The sequence below is a fragment of the Ranitomeya imitator genome, chromosome 1, assembly GCF_032444005.1.
Source record: "Ranitomeya imitator isolate aRanImi1 chromosome 1, aRanImi1.pri, whole genome shotgun sequence".
Lineage (NCBI taxonomy): Eukaryota > Metazoa > Chordata > Amphibia > Anura > Dendrobatidae > Ranitomeya > Ranitomeya imitator.
In genome coordinates this window covers 876,429,749-876,457,462 of record NC_091282.1, presented here as the reverse complement: position 1 = coordinate 876,457,462, position 27,714 = coordinate 876,429,749, and the positions used below count along the sequence as shown (strand labels likewise).

At 49.1% G+C, this 27,714-nt stretch overlaps 1 protein-coding gene across 1 annotated transcript in view; it reads right to left on the bottom strand.

Moving 5' to 3' along the window:
• The window catches only part of BMP3 (bone morphogenetic protein 3), a 125,427-nt gene extending 107,400 nt beyond the window's left edge, over positions 1 to 18,027 (bottom strand). Inside the window, exon 1 of the mRNA XM_069742835.1 lies at positions 17,441 to 18,027. Coding sequence (XP_069598936.1) covers positions 17,441 to 17,693 — 253 coding nt within the window. The 5' untranslated portion in view covers positions 17,694 to 18,027. The remainder of the gene's footprint in view (positions 1 to 17,440) is intronic.
• Positions 18,028 to 27,714: the final 9,687 nt, after the last annotated feature.

Genomic DNA, 27,714 nt, shown 5'->3' with positions numbered 1-27,714 from the left:
CAGATATTTACACGGAAACCCGAGTGTAGGGCTCAGCGTACAGCACAGGATAAATATGAGCTGAGCCTTACTGTGATCTTTGGGAGGCAGAAGGAAAACATCAACAGCAGATGAAGAATTGGTTTTATTTATTTTTTACGCCATTCCTCATGCTTTAAGCGATTAGTCGACTTTTACTTCGGGTTGATGCAATTACAGTGATACTAGATTTACCGTATATCTTTTTTTATGTTTGGCTGCTGTCGTACACTAAGATGCTTTTTAAAAAAAACAACTAGTTTTTGCATCTCCACATTTTGATAGCTATAATTTTTTGTGGGACGAGTTGTCGTTTTTATTGGTTCCATTTTTTCGGACACATGACAATTTATTTTATCACTTTCTATTCCGATTTTTGGGAGGCAGAATGTACAAAAACCAGTAATTCAGGAATTATTGTTTTGTCTTTTTTTATGCCATTGCGAATGTAGTAAAATTGAATAGGCACCTTTATTCTTCAGGTCGGTATGATTACAGCAATACCTCATTTACTGAATATCATTATTTTGTTTTAGACACTTATACACAACTAGATTGTGGCCCGATTCTAACGCATCGGGTATTCCAGAATATGCATGTCCCCGTAGTATATGGACAATGATGATTCCAGAATTCGCGGCAGACTGTGCCCGTCGCTGATTGGTCGAGGCAACCTTTATGACATCATCGTCGCCATGGCAACCATTATGACATCTACGTCGATACTGTGCCCGTCGCTGATTGGTCGAGGCGAATTCGCGGCAGACTGTGCCCGTCGCTGATTGGTCGAGGCAACCTTTATGACATCATCGTCGCCATGCTGTGCCCGTCGCTGACTGGTTGAGGTCTGGCAGCCTCGACCAATCAGAGACGCGGGATTTCCAGGACAGACAGACGGAAAAACCCTTAGACAATTATATATATAGATAAAAACAATTTTATTGAAAAAAATATTATTTTTGCATTGCTTTATTCGGAGAGCTATGACTTTATTTTCCTCTGATGGAGCTGGAGGGAGGAGGGGGAGGGAAAAAAGCAACAAGTGGAAAAAGTACAGGAGGATGCGGGGTATGAACAATACAGATACAGTTAGGGCCAGAAATATTTGGACAGTGACACAATTTTCGCGAGTTGGGCTCTGCATGCCACCACATTGGATTTGAAATGAAACCTCTACAACAGAATTCAAGTGCAGATTGTAACGTTTAATTTGAAGGGTTGAACAAAAATATCTGACAGAAAATGTAGGAATTGTACACATTTCTTTACAAACACTCCACATTTTAGGAGGTCAAAAGTAATTGGACAAATAAACATAACCCAAACAAAATATTTTTATTTTCAATATTTTGTTGCAAATCCTTTGGAGGCAATCACTGCCTTAAGTCTGGAACCCATGGACATCACCAAACGCTGGGTTTCCTCCTTCTTAATGCTTTGCCAGGCCTTTACAGCCGCAGCCTTCAGGTCTTGCTTGTTTGTGGGTCTTTCCGTCTTAAGTCTGGATTTGAGCAAGTGAAATGCATGCTCAATTGGGTTTAGATCTGGAGATTGACTTGGCCATTGCAGAATGTTCCACTTTTTGGCACTCATGAACTCCTGGGTAGCTTTGGCTGTATGCTTGGGGTCATTGTCCATCTGTACTATGAAGCGCTGTCCAATCAACTTTGCAGCATTTGGCTGAATCTGGGCTGAAAGTATATCCCGGTACACTTCAGAATTCATCCGGCTACTCTTGTCTGCTCTTATGTCATGAATAAACACAAGTGACCCAGTGCCATTGAAAGCCATGCATGCCCATGCCATCACGTTGCCTCCACCATGTTTTACAGAGGATGTGGTGTGCCTTGGATCATGTGCAGTTCCCTTTCTTCTCCAAACTTTTTTCTTCCCATCATTCTGGTACAAGTTGATCTTTGTCTCATCTGTCCATAGAATACTTTTCCAGAACTGAGCTGGCTTCTTGAGGTGTTTTTCTGCAAATTTAACTCTGGCCTGTCTATTTTTGGTATTGATGAATGGTTTGCATCTAGATGTGAACCCTTTGTATTTACTGTCATGGAGTCTTCTCTTTACTGTTGACTTAGAGACAGATACACCTACTTCACTGAGAGTGTTCTGGACTTCAGTTGATGTTGTGAACGGGTTCTTCTTCACCAAATTAAGTATGCGGCGATCATCCAACACTGTTGTCATCCGTGGACGCCCAGGCCTTTTTGAGTTCCCAAGCTCACCAATCAATTCCTTTTTTCTCAGAATGTACCCAACTGTTGATTTTGCTACTCCAAGCATGTCTGCTATCTCTCTGATGGATTTTTTCTTTTTTTTCAGCCTCAGGATGTTCTGCTTCACCTCAATTGAGAGTTCCTTTGACCGCATGTTGTCTGCTCACAGCAACAGCTTCCAAATGCAAAACCACACACCTGGAATCCACCCCTGACCTTTTGACCTTTTAACTACTTCATTGATTACAGGTTAACGAGGGAGACGCCTTCAGAGTTAATTGCAGCCCTTAGAGTCCATTGTCCAATTACTTTTGGTCCCTTGAAAAAGAGGACGCTATGCATTACAGAGCTATGATTCCTAAACCCTTTCTCCGATTTGGATGTGGAAACTATCATATTGCAGCTGGGAGTGTGCACTTTCAGCCCATATTATATATATAATTGTATTTCTGAACATGTTTTTGTAAACAGCTAAAATAACAAAACTTGTGTCACTGTCCAAATATTTCTGGCCCTAACTGTATATGCACATTGGACTAAATGCTACAAAAATGATTTCAAAATCCAAATGAGAACAAATTATAAGATCTATAGCTAGAGTGCATGTATGCCTATCCAATATTAATAAATTAGCAATACATATTGTAATTGGAAAAAGGCAAAATAATAAAGTGCATAAAGTGGCTAGATCTATTTAGAATATATTCTAGTTGATAGCTTTAGTGCATCATGCAGAGTGTGCAAAGTGTACAATTTAGTATGGTCAGCTGCTGAAGATATGTACATGTATATGTACAACAAATCCTACATAGTAATCATTCACAAATCTAGTAAACAGTATTCATAAATGAAATCATAAAATTGGCTATGCAATAATAACCAATATGTGGAAAATAATAAAGCCATATAATAAAGCCCATATGAAAACTTGCTTACATAGGTGAAAGTATCATTATATCATAACAGATCATAACAGTACATATCAAGAATAGTAAAGTGCTAATGCATAAAACAAAACAGCAATGTACTGACCAGTAATAATAATAATAATAATAATAATTATAACAATAATAAGTAGATGCAGACCTCAAATATATACAGCCTGCACCTGTAATCCTTTGGCCGTGTATCATATTTTTAGGTTGTATAGTTGCAGTGGATACACAACATTTGTGCTATTGTTTGAACATATATTAACTGTAGAGAAATAGAGCAGAGTCTCAGATGCAAGGAGGAGGTGTGTCAGCTTGTGCTTCCAGCATGAGCTGACAGGCCACTGTCCCTGGGTGACCTTGTGGTCATCTTGGGGACCTGGATCACCATGAAGATCATCAACACAACGCAATCGCTTCGTGTTTTGCTGTTGGGAGAACAGAAGGAGCTCCCTCCCTCTGGGATGCCCTGCCATGTCGTTGTCAATATTGACAGCGGCATCACAGGGGTTAATTGCCCACGATCAGTGATAGCACAGATGGTGGGTGTCGCTGAAGGATGTCAGCTCTCACATAGAGCTGACAACTGCACTCGATCGCGGCGGCGCTCATTGTGAGCTTGCGCAATCTCAGCGCCATATCTATAACACGGTTTGAGGGAACTCAGTTCCCGCAGTGCCGTATATATACAGCACATGTTGGGAAGATGACAGCTGCTGCTGCTGATATTCTACTTAGATGGGACTGGGAGGAAGTAGGAGCTCTGCTTCTAGATCTTGCCTTCACATCCCATCTACATAGAATCTCATCAGCAGCGGCTGTCATCTATCTCAGTAATGTAAAAATCTGTCTTCAATGAATACAGAATTTACCCATGAATTGAGAATGAATGAACAGTTCAGGAGGAAAAAGAAGATTTGTCTGATAAAATATAATACAGAGTTGCTTATTTTCATGTGTACTACTGATTTATTATATAAAAATGTAACAATTGTCACTCTTCTTTAATCATTTATCATGTTAAGAAAAATCCATGAAATACAGACATCTTGATTGTAGCGTTGACGCCAGCCTTCAGTGGGGCTATTGGTCTCCTGTGGAATTCTTTGTAGGATGAGCAACTGGGCAATGCATGGACAGAGCCCTGCAAAACTAATTATACATATAAGATAAAAGCCACCATTGCTTCAAAAGTTTTACACTATTTGCGATGGACGTCACTGGACATCTACCTGTGAAAAATGTGATTTGCCATGGTGAAGAATTTTGGCCATTTATGGCAGAAACTGGAAGTAAATGACAGGGTTGTTGGCCAGTTTGTGGAACATTGTGCTGCTGTGACAATTTATTGGCGTGTTACTGATGTGATCGTTTGTAGTTAGTTAGATGTTGCCTTCAATTCAGGACCCAGAATTTCAGCAGCTCTCCTTCTAATGCCTGATTAATTAGAAAACAGCATACAAGAGCATTTTTTATGGCAACTGACTTATTTGGACATAACTATATTTTAGACACCTGTACAGTATGTAGTGCCATTGCCTAATAAAAGTGACACTTTATTGTCTAAATTTGAGCATGTGAGATTTTTTACTTTTCTAAATGGGGAATTATTGTATGGATCATACCGTACAACACATCAATATACTCACCACTTTAGGAAAACAGATGAAACTATTTCCCAAGTACCACTTCGAAGAGGTACCTACTACCCTATAAAACAAAGTCCGACTCTTTATTGACCTGGAACAAAAATTAAACTAGAAACAGTCTACTGTGGAATAATTTACTATATATTTTTATAGACTGGAAATTTCTGAACACAGAGATACCAAATATCTGTATTTTTACATGGTTTTATTTTCAATGGGGCAAAAGAGGGGTGATTTCAACTTGTTTTATTATTTTTGTGATATTTTTTACACTTTTTTTTACTTTTTACTGACTTCAATAGTCCCCTTAACCCCTTTCTGACCTCAGACGGGATAGTACGTCCGAGGTCAGAAGCCCCGCTTTGATGCGGGCTCCGGCGGTGAGCCCGCATCAAAGCCGGGACATGTCAGCTGTTTTGAACAGCTGACATGTGCCCGTAATAGGCGCGGGCAGAATCGCGATCTGCCCGCTCCTATTAACTAGTTAAATGCCGCTGTCAAATGCAGACAGCGGCATTTAACTACCGCATCCGGCCGGGCGGCCGGAAATGACATCATCGCCGACCCCGTCACATGATCGGAGGTCGGCGATGCTTCAGAATGGTAACCATAGAGGTCCTTGAGACCTCTATGGTTACTGATCGCCGGTAGCTGTGAACGCCACCCTGTGCCTCCAGAGATTATTTTATATGACAGGGGGCGTTACCAGTGTGAGACATGTAATGACTGACAGTCTGCTCTCATGATCTACATGTCTCAAGAGCTACATAACCTTGTAGATGGCTTAAAAGGGTTAATTCTACTGACAGAATTCTTTTAAATGGCCAAAAAGTTCTTGTTTTCGTACCACATTCCCTGCAATAAAAAAGATATGTGTTTCTTACAAAACTGTAGTGTGCTACAGGAGGGGGAAATGAATGACTGATACGACGCATTATCATTATATTTACATGAGAATCAAAGTAATCAAGTGGAGGTTGGCTTCCTTTAGAGGTGACTGCTGTCCATATTCAAAAAAAAACCTCTTCACTACAATATAACAAGCAGCACATTGTTTGATGTGCTACCGACAAACAGTAAGCGTGTGTTTCCCTGTTTCTTATTTTATTGGTGCGCAAATTTACATGGGGGAAAAGAATGGGAACAAATGTCGACCATCAAGCCATATAAAAGGTCCTCTTTTTGAAGGAACAATACATTTATCTTTGAGAAGAGTGACATCTATTTATTGTCCAGACCACACAGTATTTTTCCATCATTTCATGAAATACTTCAACATTATTCGTCCAGGGAAATAAAGAAGCGTGTCTTAAGAGTATGGACCTTATTTATTTATTTGTTACTCATCATAAGGTTTTCATATGTTTGGTTAGCTTAACTTCATCTGTCTCTCCCTTTTGAGTTCCTAATGAAGACAGTATTTACACAAGAAAATCCCATGGCAGACAATATGATCAGTGATAAAAAAAAATTCCCCATTAAATGTCACCTGCTTAACCCAGAAAGAAGTATGGTGGCTTCTAAAAAATCACTAAAATTGACAAATCTCCGGGCCCAGATGGGATACACCCCCGAGTACTGCAGGAATTAAGTACAGTGATTGATAGACTATTATTATTAATCTGTTAATACTCCATAATAACAGGGTCTGTACCACAGGACTGGCGTATAGCAAATGTGGTGCCAATACTCAAAAAGGGGACAAAAACTGAACTCAGTAATTATAGACCAGTCGACGTAGTGTATATGGACTTTTCAAAAGCTTGTGATACGGTGCCAAACAAAAAGGTTGATACATAAAATGAAAACAATGGGAATACAATAGGGGGAAATATGTGTAAGAACTGGCTCAGGGACAGGAAACATAGGGTGGTTATTAATGGAGCACACTCGGACTGGGTAGCGGTTAGCAGTGGGGTACCACAGGGGTCAGTATTGGGCCCTCTTCTTTGTAACATATTTATTAAAGGGACTCTGTCACCTGAATTTGGAGGGAACAATTTTCAGCCATTGAGGCGGGGTTTTCAGGTGTTTGATTCACCCTTTCCTTACCTGCTGGCTGCATGCTGGCTGCAATATTGGATTGAAGTTCATTCTCTGTCCTCCGTAGTACATGCCTGCACAAGGCAATCTTGCCTTGTGCAGGCGCGTACTATGGAGGACAGAGAATGAACTTCTATCCAATATTGCAGCCAGCATGCAGCCAGCGGGTAAGGAAAGGGTGAATCAAACACCTGAAAACCCCGCCCCTATGGCTGAAGATTGTTCCCTCCAAATTCAGGTGACAGAGTCCCTTTAATGACCTCAGGCATACTGAGTAGAATTTCAATATTTGCAGATGACACTAAACTCTGCAGGGTAATCAATGCAGAGGAGGCCAATTTTATATTACGGGATGATTTATGTAAACTAGAAGCTTGGGTTGATAAATGGCAAATGAGCTTTAATGGGGATAAATGTAAGGTCATGCACTTGGGTAGAAGTAATAAGATGTATAATTATGTGCTTAATTGTAAAACACTGGGCAAAACCGTCAATGAAAAAGTCCTGGGTGTATGGGTGGACAACAAACTCACATTTAGTGGCCAGTGTCAGGCAGCTGCTAAAAAGGCAAATAAAATAATGGGATGCATTAAAAGAGGCATAGATGCTCATGAGGAGAACATAATTTTACCTCTATACAAGTCACTAGTTCGATCACACTTAGAATACTGTGCACAGTTCTGGTCTCCGGTGTATAAGAAAGACATAGCTGAACTGGAGCGGGTGCAGAGAAGAGCAACCAAGGTTATTAGAGGACTGGGGGGTCTGCATTACCAAGATAGGTTATTACACTTGGGGCTATTTAGTTTGGAAAAACGAAGGCTAAAGGGTGATCTTATTTTAATGTATAAATACATGAGGGGACAGTACAAAGACCTTTCTGATGATATTTTACTCGTAGACCTGAGACAGGGACAAGGGGGCATCCTCTACGTCTGGAGGAAAGAAGGTTTAAGCATAATAACAGACGCGGGTTCTTTACTGTAAGAGCAGTGAGACTATGGAACTCTCTGCCGTATGATGTTGTAATGAGTGATTCCCTTCTAACATTTAAGAGGGGACTGGATGCCTTTCTTGAAAAGTATAATGTTACAGTGTATATATACTAGATTCCTTGATAGGGCGTTGATCCAGGGAACTAGTCTGATTGCCGTATGTGGAGTCGGGAAGGAATTTTTTTTCCCCAAAGTGGAGCTTACTGTTTGCCACATGTTTTTTTTTGCCTTCCTCTGGATCAACATGTTAGGGCATGTTAGGTTAGGCTATGGGTTGAACTAGATGGACTTAAAGTCTTCCTTCAACCTTAATAACTATGTTACTATGTTACAGTGAAAATGTAATGTCCGATAAAATGATTGCTTTGTTCACACTTAGACTGAAATTGTGTGCCATTTTAATTGTTGTACTGTTTAGAAATGTTCTGTGAAAGTGGGTGGAGTGTACAGCAAGGTTCGCCAATTTGAGTCCTAAAGAGCCACCCAACAGGTCATGTTTTCAGGATTTCCTTAGTATTGCCCAAGTGATAATGGCATAACCCGCACAGGTAAGAATTCCATCACTTGTACAATACTAAGCAAATCCTGAAAACATGACTTGTTGGTGGCTCTGGAGGGTCACAAAGCTAAAGGTTTTGAGATTCTATGAACATTTGATGAAAAACTGCAAAAAGTTGATGTAAAAGGTGCAGTATTTGAGGAATAGCAAATGACTGTAGAACAATTAAGGCCTCAGTCATAATTCAGTTTGAATTTTATATGTGATTTTCAAAGTCTCATCAGATTTTCATCAGAGTGATCTCAGAGGTTCATCAGTTTTTCTTTGAGGGGAAAAAAATGGTTTCTCCATCTCCTCAAATCTATCGGACTGTTAAAAAAAGACAGTACATGGATGGAATCTGAGTGCTATCCAGTATTTTCAAAGATCCAGAAAATTGCCTTTGCAGATTTTGATCAGACACTCAGATCAATATCGTATGCATTTCTGTGATCTTGTAGGGTCAGAGGAAAAACATTGAATATCTCCATAAACTATCACAGGTACAAGAGCTATCCATGAAAAAAAAATGTCTGAATGAGGCCTAAGAAAACAATGTGATTTTTTTATTAGTAAACAATTTGCCAAACAACTGCATTTAGTAGATTTTATACGTATTGTTTCCTTAGACCCTGGCATTCAGTGTCGGAATGGGGTACCAAGGGCCCACCAGTAACATTGACTTTGGGGGGCCCACTTTTCACCTGCATACAAATATCACACTACCCTTGCTACAAATTTACTTCTATCTCTATTTATTAATAAACTGGGTAGTTTGGTTAATGAATGATGAGTTGCTTACAGAGTTAATCAAGTGAATTATGCCACGTACTGCCCATACAGTGAGGTTGGGGGCCCAAATCTGCACAGAGGCCCACCGGGGGTATCCCCTGTTACCCTGTTGGTCAGTCCGAGCCTGCTGCCATTTATAAAGCCCTGATTTAGAGGATCACAAAACCTTAGATAATTCCCACAAGAGCACAATTAGAAGAAATAAAGCAAAAAGCTGTGTACAACCCAACACTGAAGATCTGCTGAGAGATAGTATTCTCTGTGTATGAAGAAAAGATTTACAGAAACACACATTTTCAATGACTACATGGACAGAAAATGAGCAAACTAAATAGTATGCCATTTCTGCAGCGATGGAGCACAACTCTCCCTTCCTTCAGGCTACAAAACTTAGTACCCAACAAGCATAAACTTAATTTCTTTAAGTCTTGATTACGCATCAATTCTGAGTGCCAAAATCCCAAGTTAATGACCGCATAGGCTGAGGTGTATATGTTATAATTAATTTACAGTGCATGGACTGGATATCGTGCCTGCTGGTCTAACACTTTTCTCACTGCCAAAACATCTGACGGAGATTGAAAGTATCCCAGATGTCTGGCTCCTAATTAAGAAAGGCATCCTAAGAACATCCAAGTGGATGTGGAGATAATCCACCGTTAAACTACAAATTACATGGAGGTAATAAAGCGCAATTAACAAAGTGAATTATTCTGCACTGGATCACTGTGTACAATGGGAGGATGGGGAGCCAAAGTATGTCCCAGTGGTGTTTTTACCCAGGTGTTGCCCTTTCCAGCTCTCTGCTGTTTACTCTGGCAGAGAATGGATTAATGTAATTAACTCCACACTCTCTTCGCTGCCAAAGGTGTGATCAAAACACAGCACAGCATCGCTCCATCGCAATCTGCACTTTTACGCAGACGCTGCAGATTTCTCCGCTGTGAAAAGATAAATGGATGTCTGAAATGTGAGCGAACTTTTTATATAAGCTGGGATTTCTGCTGCTGTCTGGAGAGGGCACTTAGAGCACCGCTGGGTATGCACCTGCTCGGCAGCACTTTACAAGCCCCGCATTGCTGACTTCAGATTTGTTCAACATGCCTCCTGGTCTTGTTCCCCATAAGTGTTCCCTGCTGCGTAAACAGAGACCAAACGAAAAAACGTAACTACAAAGCGCTCACGCACATTAACCTCTTCCTCCCTGGACGCAGCGGACGCGTCACCTCCTTCCATAGGAAAAGCCGGCCTTGAGATGGAATGGCGCGGAATGAATAGCAATGCATTGACATTGAGCCAAATATGCTGTCAAGACGCTTCATCTCCAGTTATCATAAGAAACACATGCTGGCAAGCATTCCACTTATTCTGTGAATGTCAGCAGAGGAAGGCAAATAAACACCGCTGTGACAGTGCAACAACATACACTACCATAGCAAGTTTAGAGATATGCAACCCGGTGCCCACATGTCCACACACTGGCGGATACAGAAAGTAGTGGGCCCCTGTGAAAGAACATTAGAAGGGCTCTTTGCTGCCCAATACATTATTAGAATGCACAGTTCCAGCTGCCTTTGAGTTGAAAGTTGTCCCCTTACCTCCTGGGCCCCTGATTGTACCAAGGATATGTCCAACCCCTGGGTTTCTAAAAACCCTTAGCTCCTGGTGGATGGAGAATAGCACCCTGGGTGCACCAGCTTCCTCAGGCTCTTGCAGCAATTAAACTTTTGATCCATTCTTCTATTTATTGTGTTTAGTCACTGCTGATTGACGCGAAGTGAAATCCTTGTATTTTCACTGGCCCTGACACCGAGTCGCCCGTGAGGATCATAGTCGGCTAATTCTGAAAAGCTGTCTTCTGTGTCTGCAAGCTGATATAGCACCCCTATAGCGCGTTCATGAAAAATCACAAGTTAAAATTAAAATATCCATTATTAAATATTATCACGAGCTCACTAAGTATTATTAAATATTATCATGAACTTACTAAGTATTATTAAATATTATCACGAGCTTACTAAGTATTATTAAATATTATTATGTGTCTACTAAATATTATTATCAGTTTGCTACATTGTAATAGAGACCTAATGTGTTTCATCCTGCTTTGATTGGTAAATTCTCCTGGAATTGTTGTCTAGAGCGTCAGATCATGTCTCTTCTCTATCGTCAGCAGGACGTTTTATGACAGCTAGCGTCTTCATCATCGATAATTACTTACTTCTCTGTGTTTCTATATCACCGGGCGGTGCTGTACAGATACTGGCATCACTTCAGTTCCCATTTCCAGAGGGGATGACAATCTGATTTCCCTGTATCTGACACACATGTGGAGCACATTGGTAAGTGTCGGTGCAAACCATGGCAACAGGAAGAACTCCACATAAATGCAAGCGGCACCTACACTCGCCATTCTAATGGATGAGAAACCCTGGCCCATCTCAGCAGAGGTCTGCAAGTAAGGGCTGGTTCAGACCAGTAAAAATCGGACAGCACACTGACCAACGTGAATCTATAGGCTGGCCAGATGGACTACTTGTCCATGTGAAAAAGAATCACAGCAGGCACTATTCTCACCTATGCAAGTCTATGGGTGCACAAAAAATAAATCGGATCCCACATGAATAATCTGTATTGCATTATTAATACCCTTGGAAACTATTTGATCATGCACATTATGAAATATTGATGCACAAATATGGATGGCTCAAAGATGTAACACACGTATATTCGGATGGCACATGGATGTCAAGGTTTTTGGGTTGAAAATCAGTTGCTTTTTCATACACACGTCTGACTCTGATCTCAAGGTGTAATAATGTAATTATGTTTAATGTATTTGTCTATATTTGCCCCGTATTCACATGTAAAGCGCCATGGAATAAATGGCGCTATAAAAATGTATAATAATAATAATAATAATAATGTCTCATACATGTATTAGAATATGGCATAGCTGTGATCAGCTCCATCGCACTATGGTATCATCTCTAAACGTCACCGAACACACATTTCCCCAGGATCAATCATTCCCATTGATTCCTGAAGACGGTTTCCATCCCAGGGAGCCCATATATCATGAAGTCTCCATAGTCTTGCTCAGCTCTATGAGATACCGTAGGTTTATTCTGACTGATACATGACAGAACGACAGGAATCCCTCTGTATGTCCTGGAGGAGTTCTTACTCTTTCCCCTGTGGATTTCTCACTTTGACTATGGTACCTGGTGACTGTCCTGATTGCCCCATGCCCACAGACTGATATCAGCCTGGCATCCCAGCTTGTAACAGTGACAGCTGCCTTCTAGGGAAGCAAGGATCCTGGCTGTGAGGACCACTGTCTTGTGTGTTCCTTGGTGGGACAATTAATCTGACATCACATGTCTGACGATAAGAATCTACAATCACAGTATAATCCATCATCATCGATGTGATCGATTACCATTTCACCGTCAGTAACCAGTGACCAACAGTGACCTGATTCCAATCGTAATATCAGACATAAAGCGATTCTACTATTCCAGCATTACACATGACAGCAGCCGATCAGCATGAGGGAGCAGCTGGTCAGCTGTAGGGAGCAACCGGTCAGCAGGAAGGTGCAGGCGGTCAGCTGTAGGGAGCAACCGGTCAGCAGGAAGGTGCAGGCGGTCAGCTGTAGGGAGCAACCGGTCAGAAGGAAGGTGCAGGCGGTCAGCTGTAGGGAGCAGCCGGTCAGCTGTAGGGAGCAGCCGGTCAGCAGGAAGGTGCAGGCGGTCAGCTGTAGGGAGCAACCGGTCAGCAGGAAAGTGCAGGCGGTCAGCTGTAGGGAGCAGCCGGTCAGCTGTAGGGAGCAACCGGTCAGCAGGAAGGTGCAGGCGGTCAGCTGTAGGGAGCAGTCGGTCAGCAGGAAGGTGCAGGCGGTCAGCTGCAGGGAGCAGCCGGTCAGCTGTAGGAGGCAGCCGGTCAGCAGGAAGGTGCAGGCGGTCAGCTGTAGGGAGCAGACGGTCATCAGGAGGGAGCAGCCGGTCAGCTGTAGGGAGCAAACGGTCAGCAGGAGGAAGCAGCCGGTCAGCTGTAGGGAGCAGACGGTCAGCTGTAGGATGCTGCCGGTCAGCAGGAAGGTGCAGACGGACAGCTGTAGGGAGCAGCCGGTCAGCTGTAGAATGTAGCTGGTCAGCAGGAAGGTGTAGACGGTCAGCTGTAGGGAGCAGCTGTTCAGCATGATGGCGCAGCCGGTCAGCTGTAGGGAGCAGCCGGTCAGCAGGAGGAAGCAGCCGGTCAGCAGGAGGAAGCAGCCGGTCAGCTGTAGGGAGCTGACGGTCAGCAGGAGGGAGCAGCCGGTCAGCAGGAGGGAGCAGCCGGTCAGCTGTAGGGAGCAGTCAGCAGGAGGAAGCAGCCGGTCAACTGTAGGGAGCAGACAGTCAGCAGGATAAAGCAGCCGGTCAGCTGTAGGGAGCGGACGGTCAGCAGGAGGAAGTAGCCGGTCAGCTGTAGGGAGCAGACGGTCAGCAGGAGGAAACAGCCGGTCAGCTGTAGGGAGCAGACGGTCAGCAGGAGGAAGCAGCCGGTCTGCTGTAGGGAGCAGACGGTCAGCAGGAGAAAGCAGCCAGTCTGCTGTAGGGAGCAGACGGTCAGCAGGAGAAAGCAGCCGGTCTCCTGTAGGGAGCAGACGGTCAGCGGGAGAAAGCAACCGGTCAGCTGTAGGGAGCAGACGGTCAGCAGGAGAAAGCAGCCGGTCAGCTGTAGGGAGCAGACGGTCAGCAGGAGAAAGCAGCCGGTCTGCAGTAGGGAGCAGACAGTCAGCAGGAGAAAGCAGCCGGTCAGCTGTAGGGAGCAGATGGTCAGCAGGAGAAAGCAGCCGGTCAGCTGTAGGGAGCAGACGGTCAGCAGGAGAAAGCAGCCGGTCAGCTGTAGGGAGCAGACGGTAAGCAGGAGGAAGCAGCCGGTCAGCTGTAGGGAGCAGCCGGTCAGGACGATGGATCAGCCTGTCAGTTGTAGGGAGCAGCCTGTCAGCTGTAGGGAGCAGACGGTCAGTTGTAGGGAGCGGCCAATCAGCTGGAGGGAGCAGCCGGACAGCTGTAGGGAGCAGCCTGTCAGTTGTAGAGAGCAGCCGGTCAGCAGGAGAAAGCAGCCGGTCTGCTGTAGGGAGCAGCCGGTCAGCAGGAGAAAGCAGCCGGTCAGCTGTAGGGTGCAGACGGTCAGCAGGAGAAAGCAGCTGGTCAGCTGTCTGGAGCAGACGGTCAGCAGGAGGAAGCAGACGGTCAGCTGTAGGGAGCAGACGGTAAGCAGGAGAAAGCAGCCGGTCAGCTGTAGGGAGCAGATGGTCAGCAGGAGAAAGCAGCCGGTCAGCTGTAGGGAGCAGACGGTCAGCAGGAGGAAGCAGCCGGTCAGCTGTAGGGAGCAGACGGTCAGCAGGAGGAAGCAGCCGGTCAGCTGTAGAGAGCAGCCTGTCAGTTGTAGGGAGCAGCCAGTCAGCTGGGGGGAGCAGCCGGTCAGTTGTAGGGAGCAGCCGGTCAGCTGGAGGGAGCAGCCTGTCAGTTGTAGGGAGCAGCCGGTCAGCTGGGGGGAGCAGCCTGTCAGTTGTAGGGAGCAGCCGGTCAGCTGGGGGGAGCAGCCTGCCAGTTGTAGGGAGCAGCCGGTCAGGAGGATGGATCAGCCTGTCAGTTGTAGGGAGCAGCTGGTCAGCTGGGGGGAGCAGCCGGTCAGGAGGATGGATCAGCCTGTCAGTTGTAGGGAGCAGCCGGTCAGCAGGAGGAAGCAGCCGGTCAGCAGGAGGAAGCAGACGGTCAGCTGTAGGGAGCTGACGGTCAGCAGGAGGGAGCAGCCGGTCAGCAGGAGGGAGCAGCCAGTCAGCTGTAGGGAGCAGACAGTCAGCAGGAGGAAGCAGCCGGTCAGCTGTAGGGAGCAGTCAGCAGGAGGAAGCAGCCGGTCAACTGTAGGGAGCAGACAGTCAGCAGGATAAAGCAGCCGGTCAGCTGTAGGGAGCAGACGGTCAGCAGGAGGAAGTAGCCGGTCAGCTGTAGGGAGCAGACGGTCAGCAGGAGGAAACAGCCGGTCAGCAGGAGGAAGCAGCCAGTCAGCTGTAGGGAGCAGACGGTCAGCAGGAGGAAGCAGCCGGTCTGCTGTAGGGAGCAGACAGTCAGCAGGAGGAAGCAGCTGGTCAGCTGTAGGGAGCAGACGGTCAGCAGGAGAAAGCAGCCAGTCTGCTGTAGGGAGCAGACGGTCAGCAGGAGAAAGCAGCCGGTCTCCTGTAGGGAGCAGACGGTCAGCGGGAGAAAGCAACCGGTCAGCTGTAGGGAGCAGACGGTCAGCAGGAGAAAGCAGCCGGTCAGCTGTAGGGAGCAGACGGTCAGCAGGAGAAAGCAGCCGGTCAGCTGTAGGGAGCAGACGTTCAGCAAGAGGAAGCAGCCGGTCAGCTGTAGGGAGCAGCCGATCAGCAGGAGAAAGCAGCCGGTCTGCAGTAGGGAGCAGACAGTCAGCAGGAGAAAGCAGCCGGTCAGCTGTAGGGAGCAGATGGTCAGCAGGAGAAAGCAGCCGGTCAGCTGTAGGGAGCAGACGGTCAGCAGGAGAAAGCAGCCGGTCAGCTGTAGGGAGCAGACGGTCAGCAGGAGGAAGCAGCCGGTCAGCTGTAGGGAGCAGCCGGTCAGGACGATGGATCAGCCTGTCAGTTGTAGGGAGCAGCCTGTCAGCTGTAGGGAGCAGACGGTCAATTGTAGGGAGCGGCCAATCAGCTGGAGGGAGCAGCCGGACAGCTGTAGGGAGCAGCCTGTCAGTTGTAGAGAGCAGCCGGTCAGCAGGAGAAAGCAGCCGGTCTGCTGTAGGGAGCAGCCGGTCAGCAGGAGAAAGCAGCCGGTCAGCTGTAGGGAGCAGACGGTCAGCAGGAGAAAGCAGCTGGTCAGCTGTCTGGAGCAGACGGTCAGCAGGAGGAAGCAGACGGTCAGCTGTAGGGAGCAGACGGTAAGCAGGAGAAAGCAGCCGGTCAGCTGTAGGGAGCAGATGGTCAGCAGGAGAAAGCAGGCGGTCAGCTGTAGGGAGCAGACGGTCAGCAGGAGGAAGCAGCCGGTCAGCTGTAGGGAGCAGACGGTCAGCAGGAGGAAGCAGCCGGTCAGCTGTAGAGAGCAGCCTGTCAGTTGTAGGGAGCAGCCTGGGGGGAGCAGCCGGTCAGTTGTAGGGAGCAGCCGGTCAGCTGGAGGGAGCAGCCTGTCAGTTGTAGGGAGCAGCCGGTCAGCTGGGGGGAGCAGCCTGTCAGTTGTAGGGAGCAGCCGGTCAGCTGGGGAGCAGCCTGCCAGTTGTAGGGAGCAGCCGGTCAGGAGGATGGATCAGCCTGTCAGTTGTAGGGAGCAGCTGGTCAGCTGTAGGGAGCAGCCGGTCAGGAAAATGGATCAGCCTGTCAGTTGTAGGGAGCAGCCTGTCAGTTGTAGGGAGCAGCCGGTCAGCTGGAGGGAGCAGCCTGTCAGTTGTAGGGAGCAGCCGGTCAGCTGGGGGGAGCAGCCGGTCAGCTGGAGGGAGCAGCCTGTCAGTTGTAGGGAGCAGCCTGTCAGTTGTAGGGAGCAGCCGGTCAGCTGTAGGGAGCAGCCGGTCAGCTGTAGGGAGCAGCCGGTCAGGAGGATGGATCAGCCTGTCAGCTGTAGGGAGCAGCCTGTCAGTTGTAGGGAGCAGCCGGTCAGCTGGGGGAGCAGCCGGTCAGCTGGGGGGAGCAGCCTGTCAGTTGTAGGGAGCAGCCGGTCAGGAGGATGGATCAGCCTGTCAGCTGTAGGGAGCAGCCTGTCAGTTGTAGGGAGCAGCCTGTCAGTTGTAGGGAGCAGCCGGTCAGCTGGAGGGAGCAGCCTGTCAGTTGTAGGGAGCAGCCGGTCAGCTGGGGGGAGCAGCCGGTCAGCTGGAGGGAGCAGCCTGTCAGTTGTAGGGAGCAGCCTGTCAGTTGTAGGGAGCAGCCGGTCAGCTGTAGGGAGCAGCCGGTCAGCTGTAGGGAGCAGCCGGTCAGGAGGATGGATCAGCCTGTCAGCTGTAGGGAGCAGCCTGTCAGTTGTAGGGAGCAGCCGGTCAGCTGGGGGAGCAGCCGGTCAGCTGGGGGGAGCAGCCTGTCAGTTGTAGGGAGCAGCCGGTCAGGAGGATGGATCAGCCTGTCAGCTGTAGGGAGCAGCCTGTCAGTTGTAGGGAGCAGCCTGTCAGTTGTAGGGAGCAGCCTGTCAGTTGTAGGGAGCAGCCGGTCAGCTGGAGGAGCAGCATGCACGGCGCATCATGTGGGCACAGAACACAGACTACTCACCGGGCAGGGCTCGGAAGCTCCTCACCGTATTCCCGTTGTGGAGGGGCAGCTGGTGCCTGGCCGCGTCTGTGCCCCATACTCCATCGCCTCGGTACCTATCGTAGAGTCTGAGCATGTGCTCGGATACCGTGTCCCCCACTGGCAGCACGGCTTCTTCGTGCCTCTGCTGTGCCCCGGTGTCAGCGCTCTTCATGTCAGCCAGACACAGGCACCCCAGCCACAGCAAGAGCCAGAGAGGACGTCCCGCGGCCATGTCACAAGGCAGGTGCTTAATATATGACTACACCATATGACTTTATTGTTTTACAATCCACGGAAATCGCATGGAGCGGCCGACGTGAGAGGAGTGGTCGCGGCGACGATGTCGGTGAAGTGCACAAGAAGCCGGCGGTGATGAGCGCTCCCGTTCTCCACAGTTAGGACTGCTGTGAGGAGCTGCGCTGCCGGAGTTTTGTGTGTGAGCTCAGGGCTGATCCTAGCACGCAGCCAATGGCGGGACTCCTGCTCTGACCAACCTGCGGTGTGTGCGAGCCAGCACAGTGTGTACTCCGCTCCTGTCACTGCTGGAGCTCTGTTACCTCAGCGCCAGCGCATGTGTCCTGTCAGCTAGATGTAGAAGAGCATGATGTGCACTGTTGTGAGGGAATGGCCGAGGTGGTATATGTGCACTAGTGTGAGGGGCACTAGTGTGAGGGAATGGCATATGTGCACAGCTGTGTGTGAATGGCCAGGGTGGCATATGTGCACTGTTGTGAGGGAATGGCCAGGGTGGTATATGTGCACTATTGTGAGGGAATGGCCGGGGTGGTATATGTGCACTGTTGTGAGGGAATGGCCAGGGTGGTATATGTGCACTGTTGTGAGGGAATGGCCGGGGTGGTATATGTGCACTGTTGTGAAGGAATGGGGGGTGGTATATGTGCACTGTTGTGAGGGAATGGCCGGGGTGGTATATGTGCACTGATGTGAGGGAATGGCCAGGGTGGTATATGTGCACTGTTGTGAGGGAATGGCCAGGGTGGTATATGTGCACTGTTGTGAGGGAATGGGGGGTGTTATATGTGCACTGTTGTGAGGGAATGGCAAGGGTGGTATATGTGCACTGTTGTGAGGGAATGGCCGGGGTGGTATATGTGCACTGTTGTGAGGGAATGGCCAGGGTGGTATATGTGCACTGTTGTGAGGGAATGGCCAGGGTGGTATATGTGCACTGTTGTGAGGGAATGGTCGGGTGGTATATGTGCACTGATGTGAGGGAATGGCCAGGGTGGTATATGTGCACTGTTGTGAGGGAATGGCCGGGGTGGTATATGTGCACTGTTGTGAAGGAATGGGGGGTGGTATATGTGCACTGTTGTGAGGGAATGGCCGGGGTGGTATATGTGCACTGATGTGAGGGAATGGCCAGGGTGGTATATGTGCACTGTTGTGAGGGAATGGGGGGTGTTATATGTGCACTGTTGTGAGGGAATGGGGGGTGGTATATGTGCACTGTTGTGAGGGAATGGCCAGGGTGGTATATGTGCACTGTTGTGAGGGAATGGCCAGGGTGGTATATGTGCACTGTTGCGAGGGAATGGCCAGGGTGGTATATGTGCACTGTTGTGAGGGAATGGCCAGGGTGGTATATGTGCACTGTTGTGAGGGAATGGCCAGGGTGGTACATGTGCACTGTTGTGAGGGAATGGCCAGGGTGGTATATGTGCACTGTTGTGAGGGAATGGCCAGGGTGGTATATGTGCACTGATGTGAGGGAATGGCCAGGGTGGTATATGTGCACTGTTGTGAGGGAATGGGGGGTGTTATATGTGCACTGTTGTGAGGGAATGGCCAGGTTGGTATATGTGCACTGTTGTGAGGGAATGGCCGGGGTGGTATATGTGCACTGTTGTGAGGGAATGGCCAGGGTGGTATATGTGCACTGTTGTGAGGGAATGGCCAGGGTGGTATATGTGCACTGTTGTGAGGGAATGGTCGGGGTGGTATATGTGCACTGATGTGAGGGAATGGCCAGGGTGGTATATGTGCACTGTTGTGAGGGAATGGGGGGTGTTATATGTGTACTGTTGTTAGGGAATGGGGGGTGGTATATGTGCACTGTTGTGAGGAAATGGCCAGGGTGGTATATGTGCACTGTTGTGAGGGAATGGCCAGGGTGGTATATGTGCACTGTTGCGAGGGAATGGCCAGGGTGGTATATGTGCACTGTTGTGAGGGAATGGCCAGGGTGGTATATGTGCACTGTTGTGAGGGAATGGTCGGGTGGTATATGTGCACTGATGTGAGGGAATGGCCAGGGTGGTATATGTGCACTGTTGTGAGGGAATGGGGGGTGTTATATGTGCACTGTTGTGAGGGAATGGCCGGGGTGGTATATGTGCACTGTTGTGAGGGAATGGCCAGGGTGGTATATGTGCACTGTTGTGAGGGAATGGCCAGGGTGGTATATGTGCACTGTTGTGAGGGAATGGCCAGGGTGGTATATGTGCACTGTTGTGAGGGAATGGCCAGGGTGGTATATGTGCACTGTTGTGAGGGAATGGTCGGGGTGGTATATGTGCACTGATGTGAGGGAATGGCCAGGGTGGCATATGTGCACTGTTGTGAGGGAATGGGGGGTGGTATATGTACACTGTTGTGAGGGAATGGCCGGGGTGGTATATGTGCACTGTTGTGAGGGAATGGCCAGGGTGGTATATGTGCACTGTTGTGAGGGAATGGTCGGGGTGGTATATGTGCACTGATGTGAGGGAATGGCCAGGGTGGCATATGTGCACTGTTGTGAGGGAATGGGGGGTGGTATATTTACACTGTTGTGAGGGAATGGCCGGGGTGGTATATGTGCACTGTTGTGAGGGAATGGCCAGGGTGTTATATGTGCACTGTTGTGAGGGAATGGCCAGGGTGGTATATGTGCACTGTTGTGAGGGAATGGCCAGGGTGGTATATGTGCACTGTTGTGAGGGAATGGTCGGGGTGGTATATGTGCACTGATGTGAGGGAATGGCCAGGGTGGTATATGTGCACTGTTGTGAGGGAATGGGGGGTGTTATATGTGCACTGTTGTGAGGGAATGGCCGGGGTGGTATATGTGCACTGTTGTGAGGGCATGGCCAGGGTGGTATATGTGCACTGTTGTGAGGGAATGGCCAGGGTGGTATATGTGCACTGTTGTGAGGGAATGGCCAGGGTGGTATATGTGCACTGTTGTGAGGGAATGGCCAGGGTGGTATATGTGCACTGTTGTGAGGGAATTGTCGGGGTGGTATATGTGCACTGATGTGAGGGAATGGCCAGGGTGGCATATGTGCACTGTTGTGAGGGAATGGGGGGTGGTATATGTACACTGTTGTGAGGGAATGGCCGGGGTGGTATATGTGCACTGTTGTGAGGGAATGGCCAGGGTGGTATATGTGCACTGTTGTGAGGGAATGGTCGGGGTGGTATATGTGCACTGATGTGAGGGAATGGCCAGGGTGGCATATGTGCACTGTTGTGAGGGAATGGGGGGTGGTATATTTACACTGTTGTGAGGGAATGGCCGGGGTGGTATATGTGCACTGTTGTGAGGGAATGGCCAGGGTGGTATATGTGCACTGTTGTGAGGGAATGGCCGGGGTGGTATATGTGCACTGTTGTGAGGGAATGGCCAGGGTGGTATATGTGCACTGTTGTGAGGGAATGGTCGGGGTGGTATATGTGCACTGATGTGAGGGAATGGCCAGGGTGGCATATGTGCACTGTTGTGAGGGAATGGGGGGTGATATATGTACACTGTTGTGAGGGAATGGCCGGGGTGGCATATGTGCACTGTTGTGAGGGAATGGTCGGGGTGGTATATGTGCACTGATGTGAGGGAATGGCCAGGGTGGCATATGTGCACTGTTGTGAGGGAATGGGGGGTGGTATATGTGCACTGTTGTGAGGGAATGGCCGGGGTGGTATATGTGCACTGTTGTGAGGGAATGGCCGGATGGCATATGTCCACTCTTGTGAGGGAATGGGGGGTGGTATATGTGCACTGTTGTGAGGGAATGGTCGGGGTGGTATATGTGCATTGTTGGAGGGAATGGGGGGTGGTATATGTGCACTGTTGTGAGGGAATGGGGGGTGGTATATGTACACTGTTGTGAGGGAATGGCTGGATGGCATACGTGCACTATTTTGAGGAAATAGCATATGTGCACAGCTGTGAGCCAAGTGTGTCCAACAATCTGCCCCTGTGTCTCCAGCATATTGCCCCCAGTGTGTCCAGCATATTGCCCCCAGTGTGTCCAGCAATCTGCCCCCAGTGTGTCCAGCAATCTGCCCCCAGTGTGTCCAGCATTCTTCCCCATTGACTCCAGCATATTGCCCCCAGTGTGTCCAGCAATCTGCCCCCAGTGTGTCCAGCAATCTGCCCCCAGTGTGTCCAGCATTCTTCCCCATTGACTCCAGCATATTGCCCCCATTGTGTCCAGCATTCTGTCCCAGTGTGTCCAGCATTCTGCCCCCAGTGTGTCCAGCATCCTGCCCCCGGTGTGTCCAGCATCCTGCCCCCGCTGTGTCCAGCATCCTGCCCCCAGTGTGTCCAGCATTCTGCCACCAGTGTGTCCAGCATATTGCCCCCAGTGTGTCCAGCATTCTGCCCCCAGTTTGTCCAGCATTCTGCCCCCAGTTTGTCCAGCATTCTGCCCCCAGTGTGTCCAGCATATTGCCCCCAGTTTGTCCAGCATTCTGCCCCCAGTGTGTCCAGCATTCTGCCCCCAGTTTGTCCAGCATTCTGCCCCCAGTTTGTCCAGCATCCAGCCCCCAGTGTGTCCAGCATTCTGCCCCAGTGTGTCCAGCATATTGCCCCCAGTTTGTCCAGCATTCTGCCCCCAGTGAATCCAGCATTCTGCCCCAGTGTGTCCAGCATTCTGCCCCCAGTGTGTCCAGCATATTGCCCCCAGTGTCTCCAGCATATTGTCCCCAGTGTGTCCAGCATTCTGCCTCAGTGTGTCCAGCATATTGCCCCCAGTGTGCCCAGCATATTGCCCCCAGTGTATCCAGCATATTGCCCCCAGTGTGTCCAGCAATCTGCCCCAGTGTGCCCAGCATATTGCCCCCAGTTTGTCCAGCATTCTGCGTCCAGTATGTCCAGCATATTGCCCCCAGTGTCTCCAGCATATTGCCCCAGTGTCTCCAGCATATTGCGCCAGTGTGTCCAGCATTCTGCCCCAGCGTGTCCAGCATATTGCCCGCAGTGTGTCTAGCATATTGCCTCCAGTGTGTCCAGCATATTGCCCCCAGTGTCTCCAGCATATTGCCTCCAGTGTGTCCAGCATATTGCCCCCAGTGTGTCCAGCATACTGCCCCCAGTGTGTCCAGCAATCTGCTCCAGTGTGTCCAGCATATTGCCCCCAGTGTGTCCAGCATCTCTGCCCCAGTGTGTCCAGCATGTCTGCCCCCAATGTCCAGCATTTCTGCCCCAGTGTGTCCAGCATTTTTGCCCCCAGTGTGTCCAGAATTTCTGCCCCCGTGTGTCCAGCATCTCTGCCCCAGTGTGTCCAGCATCTCTGCCCCAGTGTGTCCAGCAATCTGCCCCAGTGTGTCCGTGGTGGTATATGGGCACTGTTGTGAGGGAATGGCCATGGTGGCATATGTGCACTGTTGTGAGGGAATGGCCGAGGTGGTACATGTTCACTGTTGTGAGGGAATGGCCGTAGTGGTATATGTTCACTGTTGTGAGGGAATGGCCTGGGTGGCATATGTGCACTGTTGTGAGGGAATGGCCAGGGTGGTATATGTGCACTGTTGTGAGGGAATGGCCAGGGTGGTATATGTGCACTGTTGTGAGGGAATGGCCAGGGTGGTATATGTGCACTGTTGTGAGGGAATGGCCAGGGTGGTATATGTGCACTGTTGTGAGGGAATGGTCGGGGTGGTATATGTGCACTGATGTGAGGGAATGGCCAGGGTGGCATATGTGCACTGTTGTGAGGGAATGGGGGGTGGTATATGTACACTGTTGTGAGGGAATGGCCGGGGTGGTATATGTGCACTGTTGTGAGGGAATGGCCAGGGTGGTATATGTGCACTGTTGTGAGGGAATGGTCGGGGTGGTATATGTGCACTGATGTGAGGGAATGGCCAGGGTGGCATATGTGCACTGTTGTGAGGGAATGGGGGGTGGTATATTTACACTGTTGTGAGGGAATGGCCGGGGTGGTATATGTGCACTGTTGTGAGGGAATGGCCAGGGTGTTATATGTGCACTGTTGTGAGGGAATGGCCAGGGTGGTATATGTGCACTGTTGTGAGGGAATGGCCAGGGTGGTATATGTGCACTGTTGTGAGGGAATGGTCGGGGTGGTATATGTGCACTGATGTGAGGGAATGGCCAGGGTGGTATATGTGCACTGTTGTGAGGGAATGGGGGGTGTTATATGTGCACTGTTGTGAGGGAATGGCCGGGGTGGTATATGTGCACTGTTGTGAGGGCATGGCCAGGGTGGTATATGTGCACTGTTGTGAGGGAATGGCCAGGGTGGTATATGTGCACTGTTGTGAGGGAATGGCCAGGGTGGTATATGTGCACTGTTGTGAGGGAATGGCCAGGGTGGTATATGTGCACTGTTGTGAGGGAATTGTCGGGGTGGTATATGTGCACTGATGTGAGGGAATGGCCAGGGTGGCATATGTGCACTGTTGTGAGGGAATGGGGGGTGGTATATGTACACTGTTGTGAGGGAATGGCCGGGGTGGTATATGTGCACTGTTGTGAGGGAATGGCCAGGGTGGTATATGTGCACTGTTGTGAGGGAATGGTCGGGGTGGTATATGTGCACTGATGTGAGGGAATGGCCAGGGTGGCATATGTGCACTGTTGTGAGGGAATGGGGGGTGGTATATTTACACTGTTGTGAGGGAATGGCCGGGGTGGTATATGTGCACTGTTGTGAGGGAATGGCCAGGGTGGTATATGTGCACTGTTGTGAGGGAATGGCCGGGGTGGTATATGTGCACTGTTGTGAGGGAATGGCCAGGGTGGTATATGTGCACTGTTGTGAGGGAATGGTCGGGGTGGTATATGTGCACTGATGTGAGGGAATGGCCAGGGTGGCATATGTGCACTGTTGTGAGGGAATGGGGGGTGATATATGTACACTGTTGTGAGGGAATGGCCGGGGTGGCATATGTGCACTGTTGTGAGGGAATGGTCGGGGTGGTATATGTGCACTGATGTGAGGGAATGGCCAGGGTGGCATATGTGCACTGTTGTGAGGGAATGGGGGGTGGTATATGTGCACTGTTGTGAGGGAATGGCCGGGGTGGTATATGTGCACTGTTGTGAGGGAATGGCCGGATGGCATATGTCCACTCTTGTGAGGGAATGGGGGGTGGTATATGTGCACTGTTGTGAGGGAATGGTCGGGGTGGTATATGTGCATTGTTGGAGGGAATGGGGGGTGGTATATGTGCACTGTTGTGAGGGAATGGGGGGTGGTATATGTACACTGTTGTGAGGGAATGGCTGGATGGCATACGTGCACTATTTTGAGGAAATAGCATATGTGCACAGCTGTGAGCCAAGTGTGTCCAACAATCTGCCCCTGTGTCTCCAGCATATTGCCCCCAGTGTGTCCAGCATATTGCCCCCAGTGTGTCCAGCAATCTGCCCCCAGTGTGTCCAGCAATCTGCCCCCAGTGTGTCCAGCATTCTTCCCCATTGACTCCAGCATATTGCCCCCAGTGTGTCCAGCAATCTGCCCCCAGTGTGTCCAGCAATCTGCCCCCAGTGTGTCCAGCATTCTTCCCCATTGACTCCAGCATATTGCCCCCATTGTGTCCAGCATTCTGTCCCAGTGTGTCCAGCATTCTGCCCCCAGTGTGTCCAGCATCCTGCCCCCGGTGTGTCCAGCATCCTGCCCCCGCTGTGTCCAGCATCCTGCCCCCAGTGTGTCCAGCATTCTGCCACCAGTGTGTCCAGCATATTGCCCCCAGTGTGTCCAGCATTCTGCCCCCAGTTTGTCCAGCATTCTGCCCCCAGTTTGTCCAGCATTCTGCCCCCAGTGTGTCCAGCATATTGCCCCCAGTTTGTCCAGCATTCTGCCCCCAGTGTGTCCAGCATTCTGCCCCCAGTTTGTCCAGCATTCTGCCCCCAGTTTGTCCAGCATCCAGCCCCCAGTGTGTCCAGCATTCTGCCCCAGTGTGTCCAGCATATTGCCCCCAGTTTGTCCAGCATTCTGCCCCCAGTGAATCCAGCATTCTGCCCCAGTGTGTCCAGCATTCTGCCCCCAGTGTGTCCAGCATATTGCCCCCAGTGTCTCCAGCATATTGTCCCCAGTGTGTCCAGCATTCTGCCTCAGTGTGTCCAGCATATTGCCCCCAGTGTGCCCAGCATATTGCCCCCAGTGTATCCAGCATATTGCCCCCAGTGTGTCCAGCAATCTGCCCCAGTGTGCCCAGCATATTGCCCCCAGTTTGTCCAGCATTCTGCGTCCAGTATGTCCAGCATATTGCCCCCAGTGTCTCCAGCATATTGCCCCAGTGTCTCCAGCATATTGCGCCAGTGTGTCCAGCATTCTGCCCCAGCGTGTCCAGCATATTGCCCGCAGTGTGTCTAGCATATTGCCTCCAGTGTGTCCAGCATATTGCCCCCAGTGTCTCCAGCATATTGCCTCCAGTGTGTCCAGCATATTGCCCCCAGTGTGTCCAGCATACTGCCCCCAGTGTGTCCAGCAATCTGCTCCAGTGTGTCCAGCATATTGCCCCCAGTGTGTCCAGCATCTCTGCCCCAGTGTGTCCAGCATGTCTGCCCCCAATGTCCAGCATTTCTGCCCCAGTGTGTCCAGCATTTTTGCCCCCAGTGTGTCCAGAATTTCTGCCCCCGTGTGTCCAGCATCTCTGCCCCAGTGTGTCCAGCATCTCTGCCCCAGTGTGTCCAGCAATCTGCCCCAGTGTGTCCGTGGTGGTATATGGGCACTGTTGTGAGGGAATGGCCATGGTGGCATATGTGCACTGTTGTGAGGGAATGGCCGAGGTGGTACATGTTCACTGTTGTGAGGGAATGGCCGTAGTGGTATATGTTCACTGTTGTGAGGGAATGGCCTGGGTGGCATATGTGCACTGTTGTGAGGGAATGGCCGTAGTGTTATATGTCCACTGTTGTGAGGGAATGGCCTGGGAGGTATATATGCACTGTTGTGAGGGAATGGCCGGTGTCATGGGCTTACTACGACAGTGTGGAGCCAGAAGACTGCAGCGTCTGATTGCTCCTACTGCGGCGCTGAGAATATAACAAGCCCTAACTGAAACAAGTCATGTGAAACTTCTCCACCATGCTCACAACCCTAAATAGGGAAGCCCAATTCAGAGGAGTCGCACTAATGATTACATATCGGACACTCCCAATACTGCATTATTTAGGACGAAAATGGAGTAAATGTCCATAAAAAATCAAGTTTATTGAAAATACATAGATAGATAATCAAATATCAAACAACACAATAAATACTTGTACACAAAAAGGTATTATAGACAAAAGAAATGGCTATGGTAGCACAGATAGAAAGCAACGTGGAGTAAAACTGGTGCCAGTTGTCATTTACATAAAGTGCATAGTGCTACAGTCTCACTAAGGGGGAGAGGAGGCAGGGTATATCTGATCTAAAGAAATAAATTAAGTCCGTGTGGACGGGTCACAGAGCCCTGTACACAAGCTCTAACCACTAACCATATCCTGGACAGTCACATAGAGACCCTGAGTCCTTACCCCACAGAGATGGCACACAGGAGAACACCATGCTGTAGCCCCAACGCGCGTTTCGCGTTAGCTTCGCCCCCTGACGAAGCTAACGCGAAACGCGCGTTGGGGCTACAGCGTGGTGTTCTCCTGTGTGCCATCTCTGTGGGGTAAGGACTCAGGGTCTCTATGTGACTGTCCAGGATATGGTTAGTGGTTAGAGTTTGTGTACAGGGCTCTGTGACCCGTCCACACGGACTTAATTTATTTCTTTAGATCAGATATACCCTGCCTCCTCTCCCCCTTAGTGAGACTGTAGCACTATGCACTTTATGAAAATACCAACTGGCATCAGTTTTTCTCCACGTTGTTTTCTATCTGTGCTACCATAGCCATTTCTTTTGTCTATAATACCTTTTTGTGTACAAGTATTTATTGTGTTGTTTGATATTTGATTATCTATCTATGTATTTTCAATAAACTTGATTTTTTATGGACATTTACTCCATTTTCGTCCTATATAATGCGGCGCTGAGAATAAGCACTTCTTCATTTCTAATGTTTAATC